Below are 19,250 nucleotides of genomic sequence, written 5' to 3'. Positions count from 1 at the left end.
TTTGAGCAGTTAGAAGAAATGAGATAAAATAAAGTATTACTTCCCTTTATATCTAAGTTAGTTTATACAAATATTTATCGTAAAATAAAAATTCATTATAATAGTACAGTTAATTAAGAATTATGTGAACAGAACGTACGTTGTTTAGAGTAGTAATTCATCATGGCAGCCTCCATGGTTCAATTACAATATATTCTTAGTTGTACGTAGATGAATTCACTGAAGCAAAAGTTTTATAAATAATTGGACCCTGAAACTTAACAATGATGTTTGCAGATGTTTATTGTCGAAGTCTAGTACCATATTTTAAGAATTACCTACGTTTTAAACATGTCATTGCCCGATGTAAATCCACCGGCATTGATTCATTTACGGTATCAATTTAATTTTTATAAGAAAGTACAATATTTAATATTAGCAGTAGTTTAATATTATTTATGACTTCCTAATAAATCTATTAATGAGAATAACAATCCCATTTAACAACTTGTCTTGAGTCATTGCATTTTATTCAATAGTTTTTTTAGAATTGATTACTTAGATATTTAACAAGTTAGTTAGTTCTTGTTATTCAAAGTATTATTCAATCATTGTTTACATACATACAGATATAATTAGAAGAAGTAAATCTTTCTAGATTGTAGAACCTACATATGAAACCAAGAAAGACATAGAGACATATTGGAAGGATAAAATTAATTTATTTAAATATGAGGAAACAAATACTACAAAGGAAAGATTTTATGTATTATCAATGTTTCCTTATCCTTCTGGTTTATTGCATATGGGTCATGTAAGAGTATACACAATAAGTGATGCTATTACTCGCTTTTATAGGATGAAAGGTAAGTTTTCTACATTAAAAGTTCAATTAACTGATAAACTGAATTTATAACATGTCTTAGGATATAATGTTCTTCATCCAATGGGTTGGGATGCATTTGGTTTACCTGCTGAGAATGCAGCATATGAACAACAATTAGATCCTATTGAATGGACATATGATAATATAACTAAAATGCGAAATCAGTTGAAATTGTTAAATTATGGATTTGATTGGGATAGAGAAATTACAACATGTGATCCAGAATATTATAGGTGGACACAGGATTTGTTTTTAAAATTATTTGAAAAGGGTTTAATTTATCAAAAAGAAGCATTTGTTAATTGGGATCCTGTTGATCAAACTGTGTTAGCAGATGAACAAGTTGATGCAAATAATTGTTCTTGGAGATCTGGAGCCAAAGTGGAAAAGAAATTATTAAAACAATGGTATATTAAGACTACACCATTTGCTAAGTAAGTTTATAAATATATAGCTTCTATAATATACTGTAATAATTAATATGATAATATTAATTACATATTTTTTATTAGACCACTACTAGAGGGCTTAAATGATTCAATATTAAAAGGATGGAGAGACATAAAAAAAATACAGCAAAATTGGATTGGTGAATGTAATGGCATTAGTTTTGAATTGCAATTGATGTCGAATATTCCAAATTTTCCAAAGACATTAAATGTCTGGACAGAGAATCCAGAATTCATTGAATATGCAAAATTTATTGCAATCTCTCCGAAAAGTTTATTAAACCGTCCTGAATATTGTACACAAGTACAAGAGGGAATTCAAATCATGGACGTTGAAGTACTAAATCCATTCAATGGGAAACAGTTACCAGTATATGTAACAGATAAAGTGAAATTTCAACCTTACAGAGATACTTATCTTGGAATACCCTCAGCTTCAATGGATGATTATCAATTTTCTGAAGCAGTTGGAATCGAGTTTCTACGGCATTCAATAAGAAGTTATGAACAACAGCAGCAAAAAATATTAGAAGTACTGTCTAAAGCTAAACAATGGAACATTGGTGGTGACCCTATTAGTTCAAAACTCCAAGATTGGCCAATATCCAGGCAAAGATATTGGGGTACACCAATACCAATTATTCATTGCTCGAAATGTGGCATTCAACCAGTACCACATGACCAACTTCCTGTTATCTTACCAAAAATAACATTTTCGTTTTCGAATAAAAAGTTATCTTTATTGGATGCTAAAGATTGGTTAAGTACTTCTTGCCCAAAATGTGGAGAACAAGCAATTAGAGAATCAGATACAATGGATACTTTCGTCGATAGTTCATGGTATTTTTTGAGATATATTGATCCAAAAAATACTAAAGAAATGTTTTCCGTTGATAAAGTCAAAACTATATTCCCCGTTGATCTGTATGTTGGTGGAAAAGAACATGGTAAGTAATTTCATGTAACTCCAAATACAAAGAAGTTTTGAATTATGAATATCATTTTTGCAGCTTTATTACATTTGTATTATGCCAGGTTTATGAGTCATTTCTTACATTCGGAACGATTAATACCAAGTCCAGAACCGTTTAAACAATTACTTGTTCAGGGTATGGTAATGGGTAAAACTTTCCAACAGATGGATACACTAAAATATTTAAAATCAGATGAAGTAGAAAAGCAAGGTAAACAATGGGTAGAGAAAGATACTAATAAACCTGTAATTGTTTCTTGGGAAAAAATGTCTAAATCAAAGCACAATGGCGTTGATCCTCTTGAATTATTAGATAAATACGGTATTGATACAACCAGGTTGCTAATTTTAGCTGATGTAGCACCAACCTCAAGTAGACATTGGAGTGATGATAGTAAGTAAATAGTTCAAGACATAATTTAATCTAAAACATTTGTATTCAGTGTGTCACAATATATTATACATATATTACTGTTTCTAGCCATTCCTGGAATAATTAATTGGCAAAATCGTTTATGGAAAAGTTTAAGAAGCTTTATGGATTATCGTAACAATGTCAGTTTAGAAGAACTGCAAACAAAACCGACCAATTCCAAATTTGAAACTGATGATGCATATATGTTTGATAGTCGAAATTATTTCTTGAAATCAGTAACATTTAACTTGACCGAATCTCAGCAACTGAGTATTGCGATATCAAGAATGCAAGGACTTACAAATAGGTGCTTATTTCAAATTATTTTTAAGACATAGTCAATAAATAATTATTTATTGTTTTTTGTTTTTACTTTTTAAGTTTACGGAAGGTATGTTTGAATTGCATGCAGAAAAGTCGTGAATTTGAACGTGCTTTAGCTGTCCAAATTATAATGCTTGCACCAGTAGCGCCACACTTTGCCTCAGAATTATGGGCAGGCTTTTGCTCGGTTAAACATCATCTTATAAGCAAAGACGAAGTTAACTTAGATAAAGATGTAATGGAGCAAACTTGGCCAGAAATCGACATGGATTACAAAATGGTTCTATTAACGTCTGTAAGTTTAACTACACGTTTTTATTATATTAATTATTTCGAGAACATCGCTACAATAATTATGTGATACAAACACTACATACATAATAGGAACAGCTATATAAATGCATCATTGATCACATTTTTACAATTAGGTAAATTCTAAACACGTGAAGAAGATCAAAGTACCCAAATTCCAGTTGGATAAAATGTCAGCTGAGGAAGCCCTTGATATAGTAGCAAACGATCCAGATGTTAAACCGCATTTGAAAGATAGGACGATCGCAGAAACTAACTTTCTTTCAAGGGTAGGCTACGATGCAAAAATGAATATTATTTTAGAAAAGAAATTGAAGACTGTAGTGACTGAGTAAATCTACTCTAGAGTAAGTATTGTACATATACTGTGTACATAACGAAATGAATGATATAGATAGAGCTTTGTATTCTTATAAATACTATTATTAAGAAATTGTTCTTACTGAATGTCACATTTCCCAAAGTAATTGTTATGTGGTATAGTTTCCAGAAACTTAATATATTCAGCTGGTATCTTATTTTCTTTTGCACCTTCTAATATTGTGTTTCTATAATGACAAACAGTATACATATTAATTGTATAAAACTTGTACAAATATATAAAGGCAACATACATGTATAATGGGGAAGGCTTTCTATGACTTGGTAGCAGTCTTAGTTTTACATGTTCATCTGGATTATCACATTGCTGGTATACTCTACAATTTAAGATTTGACCATCAGGTGTTTCAACATCAACCATTAGAGGAAAATACACTTTATTTGCAACACCTTCTTGGTGATCTAATGTAGCCAAGTTGCATTCATGTAATTCCCAAATTACACCCCACACATTATAATTTTCTGTTGGTACAATTGTTGCACTGCATCCACCCCATCTAGTCGAATATCTTAGGAAGTCCAATCTGAAATTCTGATATAATTCAGAATTAAATTACCATTACTTAATTTGTGTACATTCTTATATTTCGGATACCTTTAGAAGGCCAATGTTTTTGCGTTCTGCTGTCGGATTATTAATGTGTATTCTTTTTGTTAACATATTACTTCCATATGCAAAATATAAAAATTTGTTGGCCATTTTGTCGGTTGATTTTAACGATCAGAACTCATCAGAAATAATATAATAATTTATATATGCTGATAAAGAGGTTAAGATTTCTTTGCTTATCAGTACATCATAATGTACAATGTAAACTGAAGGTAGATAAGTGTATATAACCAAAGATGGCTGCTATTTTGAATATATTGATACCCATATGAAAATTTTAATACATAATGAATTTCTCAGTTACGATAAATTTAACGTCAAAAGAGAGCGATTGCTGTATGCATTGATCAAGTGAACATTGTGTATATTTTTAAACAATTTTATTGTATAAGATAGTATAAAAATATACAATACGAAAACATCAAAGTTTAGAAAGGTTATATTACTAGCAAGGTTGTAACAGAAAATATTAAGTGCAAAGCTCAATTTTAGTTCTATATTCAAACGTAGATATTTAATTAATTTATAATGTAGAATGCTTATTTACACTTTAATTAGCTTAATCAAATTTGTAATTATCATACACTTCACGAAACATATCGCGGCAATTTATTTTAACTTGTAACTTGGCGCACAATAAGAAAATTCCTGATAATTTTCTATGCAAGCTATATATTTCTTCTGGAGGAGGACAAAGTCTGTTATCCAAAATGGTTGGAACCAAAGATTGGATTCTGCAATAAATTAATATGCTTATTTTAAGTACTTTATATCAAACAGAAACAATTAAGATTAGTTATTTTTTTACCGATTAGTCACATCTTGTCCCCCAAAATCGTAATATTTATGTTTCTTATCAAACACTTGTCCCAAAACCATTACTGCATCCACATGAGCTTCTTCCATAATCTAAAATCAGTTACAATAAAAATTTATTTGAGCTGTTGAGTTTCACTGTGTACAGAATTGGTGATATCAAAAAATGTTTACTTTAGATTCATATCCAGTAAGAAATCCCATTTCTCTAGATAAATTTAGAATTGTATTACGATCACCTTCACTAGCAGCATAAATTACTCTAATATATTTGTCCATAAATAATTTCTCATACTCTCTACAGGCTCCAAAATCTAGTAAAACTAACTGAAAATTACATAAAAAATAGTTATTTGTATAAATATTTTCAGGATATCGTATTGCATACCTGTCTAGTATCAGTATTGTAAAAGAAATTCGACCAGTTTGGATCTGTTTGCATATATCGGAAGACAAATAATTCTTTGAGGCATAAACTCATTATCAATCTACAAATATGTTCTCTCGTTTCCATATCCAAACTGATACATTTATCTACTGGAATACCTTCTACCATCTCCGTTGTAAAAACTTGACTTGTTGATAATTCATCTGAATAGGAAAATGGGCAATTATTTCGCGCCTGACAAAATCATTGCAATTTATACCTATTACTCCTGGAACACAATAATCCTTGTAAGATTTCACGAGCTCCTTATATCTTCTTGTACATTCTGCTTCGCGTATATAATCTACTTCCCATGCAAGTTCTCGATTCGCAACTTCTACTAAATTGTCTATGAACATGCCTTTTGGAAAAATATTCCAAACCTACAACAAAATTCTTTCCTCTTATCATCACTATGGTGATAAATGAAAGAACGAAAGTAAAATATTATCTACACTACCTTCATTAGGCTAACTAAGTTTTCAACATCGCTTTGGATCCCCATAGCTACACCAGGGTATTGAATTTTAATTGCTACATCTTGACCATTGAATAAAGTACCATGATGAACCTGACCTGAAATCATCATGTATCATTAACAACTGTTCTTGAAGCATTTCTTTAAATCATTTATCAATTAACAAAAGTATTGTACCAATAGATGCTGCAGCAAATGGTTTTTCTTCAAAGGTAGCTAATTTATTCCTCCAATCATGCCCAAGTTCACCAGCTAATACTTTCTGAAAGCAGAAAATTCATATATTAAATTTGGTGTTAAATAGCGTAATTGAAACAAATGAAATACCTCAACTTGCCATGCTGGCATAAAGTCAGCACTCTGTCTAACTCTTTCAAAAATCTTCTGTAATTCGGGACTTATAATGGTTTCATCTTGAATACTTAAAATTTGTCCTATCTTTAATGCTGCACCTGTTGACCCATACAAAATGTAAACTCGTTCATCCCCATAAAATGCAGTAATTGTACTGCCAATATTTACCTCTTACTTTACACAAAGTTGAAACTATCCTTTCAGCATTTGCCTTTGTAAGAAACATATTATCAAATGTCTCACCAAGACTTTGTGTTTTTAACCCAAGTGTTCTACGTGTATATTCTGCAACTGTACCAACACCAAGACCAATTCCTAATGTACCAAAGCTCATCATTCTCTGGAATCTAGTAGATGGAACCTTCTGAGCTCTTGCATTAGGTGAAAGCTATAACATAAAAACTAATTTATTAATACCATAAATATTATGTATGCAATATAAATATTAGATAAGAGAGGAACCTACAGTTTGTTTTGGTTTTACAGATGGTCTAACTTGTGGTTTCTCTGGAACTACCTTCAGAGTTTCTTGTTTTATTTCAGAACCAATTTCTTCTACAATACTTTCTTTTGGAGTATCGTATATTTTATTCTGTTCATGTTCCAATTCCAATCTTCTTAAAATTTCCTTATCTTTATCTGAAAGCTCAATCATGGGTATCTTGTTTTCTATCTTAGTCATCGTTTCGATTTTTTCTTTTACTGTTGTATATTTTCTTATTGTAGGTCTATCATGTTTCTCTTGTATATTAGCTGTCGTTGCAGTTGTAACATTTTGCTTCTCATTTATTATGTCAGGTTCCATTGGTACTTCTTTAGGATCTTTCGCAAGGTTGTAAGCATATAGTTTCATGTTTTGGGGTGGTGTAGAATCATAGGGATCAGAAGATGCACCGACCATCTTGTTAGATTTTGTTTTCACAAATTCCATTAAACCTTTTTCAACAACATTTAATCGTTCAGCCACTTCTTTAAGTTCTCCTGCTACTTGTCCCTGTATAAACAAGTACAATAAACAGAAAGTTCATTTTATACTTAAAAAGTTAACACTTCACAATTATTAATTGCTAAGGAATAATGTAATAATTCCTTTTGAGATTCATTTTACATTTTCAAATTAAAATATGTAGCAGAAACTTACAGGAACCTTACTTGGTTCTATGTTTTTAAATCTTTTTATACACTCAGTTGTACATTTTTCTGCAGCAGTTTTCAAACTCGATGTTTGTATTGTATGTTTAACAGCATCTTCTTGATGTTTTATAATGGCATTAGTTACTGCCCTAGCTCCTTTCAAGACACCAATGAGATCAGATATCCAAGGTTGAGACATCTCTGTGACTTTACCTATAAAGTATACGTATAAAATTAGTTATGACAACATTGAAGATATTCATAAAACACTACCATTACTATTTTCTTGATATTATTTTCTAATTCTTATTATTTTAGTTTATTAATTCTAGTAAGTTGAATTAATTTACTGATAAGGAGCGTTACAAGTTTGAAAAGTTTTTACATATCTAAGTATGGATGATGATACATACATACATATGTATGAAATCTAAAATAAATGCAAACCTTGAAAATCACAAATAAGGTTATAATCAAGTGGAGTGACATTTACAGGTCTTTTAATAGTTTTACATTTCAATCTAATGTATTTTTTATGAAATGACAAATTCATGTAACGATACCTATCATGTATCTCGTTAAAAAATTATAAATTACTAATGCATTTTCTAAATACGTATATTTCGACCAACCTGTCTATTACGATCGTATAATATAATCGACCAAGATTTCATAACTTTATGTACATATCTCTCTTATGTGGTTTCTATTGAAACAGCTTTAATTTTAAAGAATGTTCAAAGCATCAAAAAATGATTAAGGTTAAATGATTTTTTTCAAATCGTTTATTTTTCATCGCTTTATACGTACGATTTATTAATAATGGTTTTACCACTATTTAAGAAATTACAGAAATTCTACAATTTAAGTATACCTTTAATTAATATATTATATATATAACTTATTATTTATAATTGTAATATACGTATACATATGTAAATATGTAAGTATGTATGTACATATACATATATGTATCGAGCGGGGCTCAAAGATTTAATACATTGTACAAGGTGCATCCGGAAATTCACCCATGTTAAAAATCACAGAAATAATCATTGCATAACATACTTATTGCTGTAACAATCTATAAACAAAACTTGGCAAGCTTCAAATTTGACTATCATCTTTTTTGATCTTTATATCAGTACCTTACAAGCTCTACAATAATTTATTTATATACACAATACATTTTCTTTTTGTCGTTGTATCTTTATATAACTACAAAAGCATAAAATTTATTATTTAACAAATTCCAAACACTTTGATGCGATCGTCAAAAATCTTTCATTGAATCGAAGCTAAAGTTACCTGCTGCAGAATAATCATTGATTGTTTGATCATTTGATGCATAAACCTTGTGGGTAGTCTCAGAGAATCGATGTTGCACTTACAGATTCACATATATCAATGAAAATATCTATATAAAAATGCTGTTTGCTTGAAGCATATATATAATATGTATACTTATTATTACTATATGTATTATTGTATACAAGAGCCTTATGCTTGAAAATTCCGCAAAACTTTCTTAAAATGGTGTTCTACAAAAGTTACTTATAGAATTCCTAACAGTGTTAATTTCTTTTTTAACGCATTACCCACCAGTGATTATGTAATAGCTTTCAGGAATCTACGATTTACGGTTTTTTGATTAACAATAACAATTTGTAACATAAAACAATAAATCCCTTATAATAATGTAATTTTATTACATCTTTCGGGATTAGTTTTTAAAGAGAAACTTCTATGTTGCTTTTTGATATAGCACATTCATTGAAAACACTATTAATAAACGTCTGGTAGGTAAAGTGTTAATATTATGCTGGCGAGACCATCGGTATGGGATCAGTGTCATGTTCTGAAAATTTTTTTAACAAGAAAATTAACTTTACAAGAGAAAAGAGTGCAACAAGCTGTAAGCTCTCGACATATTATATAACATTCGGTTGATCTGGAATTATAGATGCGAAAAATGTACGGAAAAAAGTCCAAGTAAAAGCTAGGAATCCTGGTCTCTCTTCTTCATGTTCTTCATTCGCGTTTGTCATAGCTTCTGTTTGTACTGTTGGTACTGGACCATTTGGTTGTTGTGCTACAGGCTGAGGTGCAGCAGCTTCGTTTTGCAACACTTGGTTATTGTTATCTATTCTGTCTACTCGACCATTATTATTCTCTGGCAAAAGAATGGGCTGCACTCGGAAGAAACCACCTTGGTATCTGCAAATCATTGGATCCATTAATTTCTTTTAAAGTTGTACATATTCGTATGAATTGTGAATATGGAATATACATAAACTTACAGGTACATTGTAAAACCAAGAAATATGACAATAAGGAATCTTAGTGGAGACGAGTAAAAATATAAAAGACTGAAGAGAACAATTATTCTGGACAGAGTATAAGAGAAATCTAGCCAATCTATGTTAAATGCACCATCCTCTTCAGCACCATTGTTTCCTCCAATAATGTCAACATCTTGGGCTGCAGGTTGTTGTTGTTCATCACCTACATTGTTATTATTGTTGTTATTATTCGTATTATTTCCATATGAATTTTGAACACTATCATTGGTATTGACATTCATTTGTTGTACATATGGAATACTAGTCTGTAGTGGGATTCCTTGTGCTGCCATTCTATAAAAACAAAATAATATTTTATTATTATGTACTGTTAACATTTAAAAGGGCAACATGAGCAAAAGTTTGCTTACAATTGCATGTACTGGGTAAAATAATGTGTATATGCCTGTTGCATCCAAGTCATTTGTTGACTATTCCTTGGATCAAAATATTGCTGTGTAGTATACAATTGTGTAGGACTGTGTTGTATAGTGAAATTATTAATATTTTGAGCCAGATTTTGTACACTATTTGCATTATTTAATCTTGCAAATTCCACTACATTTCTTGTAGAAGAGGCTATACTACTTGTGCTCTCTTTATTCTGTTCTGGTATTATTTTTTGAGAAGCGCAAACTAAATGAATAGTGTAAGCTTGATCTTCTTGTCCATCACATTGCCTCAGAACATCTTTCAAGCATGTGGAGTCATTTAACAATTGGCCAGAATATATTAGTTTTTGGCTTGCTTTTTCCTGTAAATGACAATTATTTATCATTGTCCAAATAATATACAATTAATAGTATATAAAGGCATGTGTGTTATGAATAAATAAAATTATGGAGCAGACTTTATTATTGATATAATAAAGTCTTAAAAGACTTACAAATAAAACTACATCGTTATCTGATAAAATGATATGATGTTAAAAATGTTTCCATTGGAAAATGTTAGAAACGGAAAAGTTGTAGGATAATAACGTATTCGTCGATCTATGACAGCAAACATACATTTTGCTTTCACCGATAACTAGATGGACTTTCACAAAATTTCACACGATCAAATTCATTAATTCAAGCAATGAAACTCACTGGCTTGCAAGGATAAACTTCGGACAGATATTCTTTTAATCGCCCGATGGTCCATTCGATATCACAATTAACAATTTGATCTTTAATTTGCTGATTCGGTGTTTTTATTATTAGTTTTACTGCGGTGCCTTCCATTATTGTAGAACTTCAACTATTACGTTTTCTTGCGGTCAGCTGGACGTACACTGTCAATTACTTGGACAGTATTAATTAACGATGATACCGAGGCCAATTGATATTATGTACTGTGGTTTAGAAGATTTATACGATGAGTCTTTTTATTTGATAGATCTGTCTGCTGATCTGCACCAACACCATGTATATATTTATTTATTTAAACTTCAAGTGGAGACTGGTTCGACAATAATACAGAACATCTACGTGAAAACACAAACGAGTATTTAATCCCCGATATATTTTTATAAGCGTCACTAAATGAAATCACATATTTGGCGACTTATCATTGGTTGTAGATTACGATTTATTTATGGTACGATAAAACCCCATTTTCATGTATAGTTTCTTCTGTTCGATCTATTTAAGCCGCTACCATATTGGCAACCTTAAACGGAGCATTTTTATAGAAAGGAATGTCTAGTATTTTTTTATTAACTGATTTTCAGTGCGCACGCGCTTGTAAGTAGTTTAAGTATTATATGGGCGATGTTTAGCGGGAACATTAATTGTTGCTGTAAAAACTCCTAAAGAAATGCTACAAGTGCTTTTCAAATGACATTTAATTTAGAGGAAGGAACATGAAACATTCGAACAAGAGTTTCGTATTAATATGTATGTATACGTATTAAGATTCATGAAATATTTTTAAAACCTATGTATGAGGATAGCTGTAGATGGCGTTTAAGTATAGACCTTAGAATATTCTAAAGTCGATGAGGCAGCAGCTTCAGTTTAGTTATGGTTTGGCGCGAATAGTAGCGTGGTTGGTAGAAGTTGTTGACAATGGCAACGGTTTTATAAATTCAGTTTGAATTTAAATTGAATTCATTAGATATATGTAATGAAATGTAAGTACATCATCTTTTGTTTCATTATAATTTTACCTGAGCATATGTGTTATATGTTTGCCATTATAGCTGGATATGATAAATATAAAAAAGTATTCAAACGTCTGGAATGGAACTACATAAACTTTGAATCTCAATATGCCACAATAACATATTAATTTTGTTTATAGATTAAAATTTAGTTATGAATAAATTTAGTTACAGTGTGCTACTATACGAAATATTAATTATGAATGTTAATAGTATTAAGAGATATCCTTATACACTGGAGTTTGAAAAATAAATATGATTCTTTACATTTTTAGGGCTCCCATCAGAAGGACTAGAAGTAGTTCAAGGCGATCTTCTGTAAGTAAACTAATATTATAAGCTTATGTACTTACATGCATAATGCTAATGATCACAAATTTGGTTACTATTAGTTTTGCTTTATGTACATTGCATGATTGTATTTTGTGTTAACCGATTCAAGATAAATTACTTAATTTTATATGATCAATTGTAACACCAGACTTTTTTTATTTATTGACAATTACAGTTTTTATCATTATTTTCATATTGTATATAGATTCTTAAGCCTTCTAAACCACGACAGCCATTACAGAATTTAAATGTCACTAGTTTATCTACTGAAAGTAGTCCAGTAACTACAACAAAGCTTAAACGGCGTGTCAGCTTTGCAGAAACAAAACATGTGAAGTGAGTTTCATCTTTTGATTGCAAATTTTATTTCTTGAAATTTTCTGGAAGTGTTAATTCTGTTATTCATTGTGCAGAGAATTCTGTAATTCCTTGGAGCAAGGCACTGTGTGGGATAATACGTACGAAGAACATGATATAAGTCATCTTAATGTACCATATATTCCCAACAAAGTATGTGATGTTGAAAATGTGTATAAAACAAATGTAGAAATTAGAACAGATCATTATAATGATGTAAGGTATAGTAATTCTCAAACTGTTGATAAACTTGTCATTACGGAGACTAATATATGTTTTACTCGTGACAAAATAGTTCAAGAAAGTCTGATTGCAATAGATCATGAAGAAATTTGTAGAGGTATATCAAGAGAAATAGAAACTACATACAAACAAGTAACTAAAAAAGGAATATTGCTAGATGCATCTCCAATAATTAATTGTGATACAATAGCAAAAACAAATGAACATGCAGTTCATCCTGGAAATACTAATAATGATACAATGGAAATTAGTACAGTAGTATCTACAAAACCTTATAGTTCGCAAGATAGCATTATATATCAACAGAATATGCAAAATTTCAATAATATCTCAAGGGAGATGACTGTTGAATTAACTACTGGATTGTGTAATTTGCAAAGAGAAACATCAAATGTGGGTCCTATTAAAGACCTCAGAGATGTTTCAATAAAACAGATTGTTGCAGTACCTACTACATCAGACATTTTGCAAGAAGAAGGATCATATGCAGAGCCCAATAAAAATTGCAGTGATGTTTCGATGGAGATGACGTCTGCAATACCAACTACACTATGTAGTTTGCAAAAAGACACATCATATGCAGAGCCCACCAAAAATTTTAAGGATGTTTCAATGGAAATTACTGGTGAAGTACCAACTGTATCATACAATTTGCAAGGAGAAGAACCATACGTGATATTCAGTAAAAATCATAATGATATTTCAATGGAGATGACAACTGCAGTGCCAACTAGACCATATAGTTTGCAAAAGGAAACATTATGGGGGGAGCCCACCAAAAACTTCAAGGATGTTTCAATGGAGATGACTGCTGCAGTACCAACTAGACCATGTAGTTTGCAAAAGGAAACATGCGCGGAGTCTGCCAAAAACACCGAGGATGTTTCAATGGAAATGACTGGTGCAGTACCAACTGTACCATACAATTTGCAAGGAGAAGAACCATACACGATATCCAGTAAAAATCACAACGATGTTTCAATGGAGATGACAACTGGAGTGCCAACTAGACCATATAGTTTGCAAAAGGAAACATTATGGGGGGAGCCCACCAAAAACTTCAAGGATGTTTCAATGGAGATGACTGCTGCAGTACCAACTAGACCATGTAGTTTGCAAAAGGAAACATTATGCGCAGAGCCCACCAAAAATTTCAAGGATACTTCAATGGAGATGACGACGGCCGTATCTACTAAATTATGCAGTTCTCAAGAAGATGCACTGCCTGCGGAGCATATTGAAAATTTCAAGGATTTGTCAATGGAAATGACTGCTGCAGTACCAACTAGACCATACAGTTTGCAAAATGAAACATGCGCGGAGCCCACCAAAAATTTCAAAGATGTTTCAATGGAGATGACGACGGCCGTAGCAACTAAATTATGTAGTTTTCAGGAAGGGGCACTATCTGTGGAGCATATTAAAAATTTCAAGGATGTTTCAATGGATATGTCTATTGAAATACCTATCGAATCACACAATTTGAAAAAAGTACCATGCATGGAGTCCAATAAAAATTATAATGATATTTCTATGGAGATGACAACTGCAGTGCCCAGTAGACTACGCAGTTTGGAAAAAGACACATCACTCGCGGCGTATGCCAAAGTTACATATGATTTGCAGGAATTAAGATATAACAATGATAAAACGACTACTATTTGCCATGATGCAACAGTAGATATGCTTCAAATACATTCAAGTGATTCAAATATGGAATCAGAGAAAAACAAAATAGTTGGTAATAATTTAATGGAAGTCCGTACTGAGGTGCCTTTTCTAAATGAAATGAATATGTCTGGAGAAAGTGTGGAATATTGTAAGAATAACACAAATATTCAGGAGTCTAAAGAAATTGTTTTCATTCCAAAAATTTCCATGAAGATTACTGAAGCTGTACCATCTTTACATAGTATTCCTCAAAAAACAGATGCTGTTATGAATATATCAGAGGTCAGGCAAAGGGCACTGTCTGAAGGGATTGACAACAGAACTTCTTCTAGAGATTCCTTAAATCAAATTACTATATCTGATAATATCTTAAAAGATATCACTAGTTTAGTAGTCCCTTCTTTATCAAATTCAAGTGAATCCTCAAGAGAAAAGAATTGCACAATAAATAAATCAGAAAATTCGGAAGATAAAATTATCAAGGAACCTACTTCAAGTGAACTTCCAAGTCTAGTAAATATTGAAACTCACACAACCATGCATGATTCGTTGATGCAAGAAAATTGTGCTTCAGCTTTTAATAAAAATAACACAGGGATGGCTTGTGCTACACCTAATACTGCATCAAATGATTTCCTACACACTGCAATGCCAGATATAAGTCAAGGAACATTCTTGTCACATGAACACTCACGAGATATTTTAACACATCCTCGAAGAACGTACACTATAAATCCATTATGCACCGATCATTCTTCTTCAAATATTATCAATGAACATAGTAAGAATTTGGGAACAGCTAACGATGTAGAAAATATGGATAGTTTCCAGGCTCAATCTTCATTCGAAAATTATAGCTCATTCTTTAATAGAACTTTAGAACAATTGGAGTCAATTAACCCACCGTCGTTTCTTTGCTTAGATAACTCTGCTGAACATATATCTGTGAATACTAATTACAGTCAGAAGACTGAAACAGAGAAAAAAATTATTGAGGATTTACCTGAAATAACTGAATGCGGAAAAACTCAGAAACTGGATCTGCAAGAAGCTGTAAATGAATCTGGAAAACAAAGTAGTCTAGAGACGTCATGCGATAACAGTCCTAGCACAATAGTTAAAGATTTACAATGTTCTTCATCAACAATAAATAAGAGCCAGAAAGTTTCCTCAATTAATGTTATCAGTCCTCCTCGAAATAAAAATATGCACAATAATTTTAATATAGAGAATGAAACTATGGAACAATCTGTCTTGAATAAAGATCCTTGTGATGCTTATTCTGAAGAAAATCATCTTCAGAATGATGAACATAAATTACATAAAAATGCAATGGAAATAGAGTTGGAAGAAATTGATCCACATGGTTCTCTTGTAGATAAAGATGTTACAATTGCACTAGATCCATTTTCTTCATTATTGAAGGAACTGCATGCTTGTGCTGAAAGGTATATTTATTAAAAATATTGAAATAATTTTATAAAAAAATGTAACAATTTTTGTATTTCTTTTTGCAGTGATACTATTATTTGGAAAATATATCATGAAAATATTGAGAAGAAAATGTTCATAGCAGGATTTATGTCTTGTTCGCTATTAGTAGTAATATATTTGTGTGATAATTATGATGTCTTAGGTAATCAATTTATTAAAGATATTAAGATGAAATCTTGCCTGCCAGGTGAGCACATAGTATGACGATATCGTGATGAACATTTCTTAAAGGACAAGTAATAATATCTTATTAATAACAATTTCTATTAGATGATGCGGACGATTTAATAAGTATAGTTCACAAGCTAATTTTAGAAAAAATAGATGTCAGAAAATTAATTAATTTGTATAAAAGTTTTAATGATATTCTACCAATGTTGGATCATGTATCAAAGGAAGTAAAACTAGCCATGGAATTTATGTTCGAACTGAAGAGATTGAGAGATAGAAATTTAATGGACATCACACGCGATAGGTAATTAATTAAACAAAATTTATTGACATGTTCTAAACTGGATGGAACATCTATCTTTTCCTCTGTTCCAGCGTATCTTTTGTTTCCCTGACTAAAAAGATGGATATTATATTGAGGGTAACAGTGATCATTAAACCATTTGAAAAAATCGAATCTGAGGATATCGACGTACAATTTTTAGTAGGCTCATCAGGCTCTGTGAGGTCTGTTAATAAATTTTGCTTTTTAAACCGTATTGAAAATTTATATGTTGTGATCTCATTATTTTACAGGGACGAAGTGATTAAAAAGTTACTGAAGAATATAAAAAAGGATCATAATTTTTTGAGGAGGTTCATTAATGATGTGCGAGATTACATATATTTGATGGAGGTGTGTGATGCTCCAGCTAAAGTATCATACTAATGAGCCCGCTGCAATAATTGAAAATGCAATAATCGAACTGTAAACATTCGTACTTGAGAAACGCATTAATTTAATTATATTTTAATATTATTATGTTACTGCAGTTGGACTGCATAATAAAATATTTCATAATTTTCGAACAAGCTACTTGTAGATTTAATATAATAGTCAGGAGATTATGTATTAATTTTCATTACTTAAGTAGGGTTTCTATACACTATCTTTAAAATTCTTCAAATTTGGACGTGATCAGAAAGAAATACAAGGGTAAATTGTTTTACAAATAGGGATGTTTCCTTGCAGATTATTTTAGGAATCACAACAGTATCCTATCCTTTAAATATCCGCTCGTAGAGTCGAACTACTGACTTGAAGTTACGAGTAAAGGTCGATCAACTAGCTGACTCGTAGCCGGTTCAGTCGAAGCAGCTTTTTGTGCAAGCATTTGTGGTCCTTCGATGGTATCGTGTGAACAACCACTTTCATTCGCAGAATCATATCAGTTTCTGCTTTGTTCTTTGAGATCCTTGGTAATTATTCCATTATCCTCTTCCAACACATTCATTTTATTATATATAAAATATTATGTAATATAATTCTGCATCCAAGTTGAAAAATAATATTCTTGAAACAATTGTACAGGTATGAACAAAGTTGTAAATCATATGTATAAACCTTTTCTTTCGATCTAAACTATTTTAATCCTTAAAGAAGCAGACCGAGTCATCCGGAGGATTTTAAGAAGGACTACTGAGGCGTTGGATTGATGCAGACATCATCTTTGACTGTTGTTCAAGTCATTACATAAACCGCGAATTTACGGACTAAATTCCTGGGAAATTTGTATACAATGAACCCCTCGATCAAGCTGTCACGGGGACCACGGGGAGCCGCTTCTCCTTGGCCTTTCTTGTCCTGCAAAAATTACTTTTGTTCCAGTCGAAGCGAGCCGCCTGGTTCAATGGCATCTGGAAGAAGCATTCTTCATCTTCGATTTCTGCTTCCGTAAAAAAAAGTATCTTTACGCCCGATAATTGTCCTGCCTTTTTCCTTAAGTGTCGTCATATCTTTATATTTTCGAAATCACATCGCTGCGTAAATCATTGCGCAAGAACAGCGATTATACGCGGGGGACTGGAATCTACGAAACTTCCGGTAAACACGAAGAAACTGGAGATTGCTGGAGCACGGAGAGAGAAAAAAATGCATCATGAGAGTACATGCAATACCGTTTACTTACCACTATTAAGATATTATCGCAATGTGAACTTCAGTAATAACAACAGATAATTGGTGATAAAAAGAAATTAATTTTTAAGGTCACTTTACGTTTCGTCCATGAAAATTTTGTACGATTTAGATTAATTCGCGAAATTAATAATCTACTCTTCCTCTCATTTTAGTTTAGGTTTCCAGACTACATGGCGCCTGTAGCGGAAGTTCTTCCGACCCAACTCAATTAACTCACTTTTTCGTTCGAACATCTCCTTCAAACAATAAATCACCGTAAAATAAGACAGGTATTATCAGTTTGTACCGTCCCAGTCCCACTTTTCGCCGGACACGTAGTAAATATACAGCTCGTTAAAGAAGTTTAACTTTCTTTCACCGTAGCTACGCCAGCCATGCCTGCGTAGGCGTAAAGGCCCGGTTTTACGTGATTTCGTAACGGCGAGACACCGATTTCCAGTATCAAAAAGCGTTTCATGAAGATTCTGAAGGCCTTCGTAATCTTTCTATCTCTCTCTCTACCTCTCTCACCCTTTCTCTTTCTTCCAGAACGCCCTTGTGCAGACGAACAGAGACCAACCACATCCAGAGACCGCTTGTGAAACATTTATGCAGAGTAACAAAGAGTGGGAAATAAAGTGTATTTTTTTGTTGCATGAAATACCAAGCCTTTCAACATCTCAGTCAGTTTGAACAAATATATTTAATTAAGCGTTGCATATTTCCAGGTTGTCGCATCCCCTACTCCTTTCGTCAGACTTCATAAGACCAGATCCTACAGCAGTTCACACAAACTACAACCAAAATCCTGAATACTAAACATCTTTAACCCTAAATATCCAACTTTATCTTCGAACTTCAAGAAATCTTCAACTATATCTTCAAACTCGAAGGACTCAAAGGATAAGACGAAAGTGCTGAAAAATGTACAATTCATTGTAATTAGTAGATTGCAGATTTGTGTACATTTAAAGTAAAATTTGAAGATGATAGTTCTATAAAATAATCTTTTAAGT

General features: G+C 31.8%; 5 protein-coding genes across 6 annotated transcripts; 2 read left to right on the top strand and 3 right to left on the bottom strand.

Annotated features, from left to right (window-relative positions):
• The first annotated feature begins 153 nt into the window (after positions 1–153).
• On the top strand, positions 154–3,993 carry Leurs-m (Leucyl-tRNA synthetase, mitochondrial). Its single transcript, XM_078177885.1, has 8 exons — positions 154–374; positions 638–845; positions 906–1,299; positions 1,378–2,261; positions 2,325–2,681; positions 2,769–3,009; positions 3,084–3,321; positions 3,455–3,993. The coding sequence occupies exons 1-8, from the start codon at positions 264–266 to the stop codon at positions 3,671–3,673; spliced, it is 2,652 nt and encodes an 883-aa protein (XP_078034011.1). The 5' UTR covers positions 154–263; the 3' UTR covers positions 3,674–3,993.
• Positions 3,472–4,451, bottom strand: LOC144468431 (gamma-glutamylcyclotransferase). Its single transcript, XM_078177890.1, has 4 exons — positions 4,315–4,451; positions 3,953–4,251; positions 3,782–3,886; positions 3,472–3,612 (listed from the first exon to the last, which is right to left on the bottom strand). The coding sequence occupies exons 1-4, from the start codon at positions 4,417–4,419 to the stop codon at positions 3,591–3,593; spliced, it is 531 nt and encodes a 176-aa protein (XP_078034016.1). The 5' UTR covers positions 4,420–4,451; the 3' UTR covers positions 3,472–3,590.
• A 316-nt stretch (positions 4,452–4,767) lies between these two features.
• Positions 4,768–8,255, bottom strand: Coq8 (ubiquinone biosynthesis protein COQ8, mitochondrial). Of its 2 annotated transcripts, none has more exons than XM_078177886.1 (12): positions 8,171–8,255; positions 7,546–7,751; positions 6,871–7,398; positions 6,573–6,792; positions 6,378–6,502; positions 6,228–6,312; positions 6,033–6,148; positions 5,793–5,955; positions 5,534–5,736; positions 5,320–5,472; positions 5,138–5,238; positions 4,768–5,063 (listed from the first exon to the last, which is right to left on the bottom strand). In XM_078177886.1, exons 2-12 carry the CDS (start codon positions 7,735–7,737, stop codon positions 4,889–4,891), a joined length of 2,061 nt encoding a protein of 686 aa, XP_078034012.1. In that variant the 5' UTR covers positions 7,738–7,751; positions 8,171–8,255; the 3' UTR covers positions 4,768–4,888. The 2 variants fall into 2 exon arrangements, with proteins under 2 accessions (XP_078034012.1, XP_078034013.1); XM_078177887.1 differs by lacking the exon at positions 8,171–8,255 and adding an exon at positions 7,889–7,900.
• A 67-nt stretch (positions 8,256–8,322) lies between these two features.
• On the bottom strand, positions 8,323–11,501 carry Herp (Homocysteine-induced endoplasmic reticulum protein). Its single transcript, XM_078177889.1, has 4 exons — positions 10,972–11,501; positions 10,252–10,634; positions 9,839–10,174; positions 8,323–9,755 (listed from the first exon to the last, which is right to left on the bottom strand). Exons 1-4 carry the CDS (start codon positions 11,104–11,106, stop codon positions 9,470–9,472), a joined length of 1,140 nt encoding a protein of 379 aa, XP_078034015.1. The 5' UTR covers positions 11,107–11,501; the 3' UTR covers positions 8,323–9,469.
• A 421-nt stretch (positions 11,502–11,922) lies between these two features.
• Positions 11,923–17,056, top strand: LOC144468782 (uncharacterized). Its single transcript, XM_078178488.1, has 8 exons — positions 11,923–11,996; positions 12,302–12,344; positions 12,565–12,695; positions 12,773–16,078; positions 16,148–16,311; positions 16,395–16,599; positions 16,671–16,802; positions 16,872–17,056. Coding segments are annotated over exons 1-8 (4,116 nt in total). The 5' UTR covers positions 11,923–11,994; the 3' UTR covers positions 17,005–17,056.
• The last annotated feature ends 2,194 nt before the right edge of the window (positions 17,057–19,250 follow it).

The sequence above is a fragment of the Augochlora pura genome, chromosome 4, assembly GCF_028453695.1.
Source record: "Augochlora pura isolate Apur16 chromosome 4, APUR_v2.2.1, whole genome shotgun sequence".
Lineage (NCBI taxonomy): Eukaryota > Metazoa > Arthropoda > Insecta > Hymenoptera > Halictidae > Augochlora > Augochlora pura.
Note: the sequence above shows the minus strand (reverse complement) of the source record. Positions and strands in the feature narration are given on the sequence as shown.

Excerpts from the sequence above, each read along its gene's own strand:
- Coq8 (XM_078177886.1), bottom strand. The coding sequence starts at position 7,737 with ATGTCTCAACCTTGGATATCTGATCTCATTGGTGTCTTGAAAGGAGCT. Across the intron at positions 6,793-6,870 it reads CTGTAAAACCAAAACAAACT|CTTTCACCTAATGCAAGAGC; the intron begins GTAGGTTCCTCT and ends TTTATGTTATAG. Across the intron at positions 5,956-6,032 it reads ACTTAGTTAGCCTAATGAAG|GTTTGGAATATTTTTCCAAA; the intron begins GTAGTGTAGATA and ends ATTTTGTTGTAG.
- Leurs-m (XM_078177885.1), top strand. The coding sequence starts at position 264 with ATGATGTTTGCAGATGTTTATTGTCGAAGTCTAGTACCATATTTTAAG. Across the intron at positions 375-637 it reads CCGGCATTGATTCATTTACG|ATTGTAGAACCTACATATGA; the intron begins GTATCAATTTAA and ends AAATCTTTCTAG. Across the intron at positions 846-905 it reads TCGCTTTTATAGGATGAAAG|GATATAATGTTCTTCATCCA; the intron begins GTAAGTTTTCTA and ends AACATGTCTTAG.
- LOC144468431 (XM_078177890.1), bottom strand. The coding sequence starts at position 4,419 with ATGGCCAACAAATTTTTATATTTTGCATATGGAAGTAATATGTTAACA. Across the intron at positions 3,887-3,952 it reads AAGCCTTCCCCATTATACAT|AAACACAATATTAGAAGGTG; the intron begins GTATGTTGCCTT and ends TTGTCATTATAG. Across the intron at positions 3,613-3,781 it reads TTTGGGAAATGTGACATTCA|CCTACCCTTGAAAGAAAGTT; the intron begins GTAAGAACAATT and ends TTTGCATCGTAG.
- Herp (XM_078177889.1), bottom strand. The coding sequence starts at position 11,106 with ATGGAAGGCACCGCAGTAAAACTAATAATAAAAACACCGAATCAGCAA. Across the intron at positions 10,635-10,971 it reads AAGTTTATCCTTGCAAGCCA|GAAAAAGCAAGCCAAAAACT; the intron begins GTGAGTTTCATT and ends TGTCATTTACAG. Across the intron at positions 9,756-9,838 it reads CTTGGTTTTACAATGTACCT|ATACCAAGGTGGTTTCTTCC; the intron begins GTAAGTTTATGT and ends AATGATTTGCAG.
- LOC144468782 (XM_078178488.1), top strand. Across the intron at positions 16,079-16,147 it reads CTGCATGCTTGTGCTGAAAG|TGATACTATTATTTGGAAAA; the intron begins GTATATTTATTA and ends TTCTTTTTGCAG. Across the intron at positions 16,312-16,394 it reads GATGAAATCTTGCCTGCCAG|ATGATGCGGACGATTTAATA; the intron begins GTGAGCACATAG and ends AATTTCTATTAG.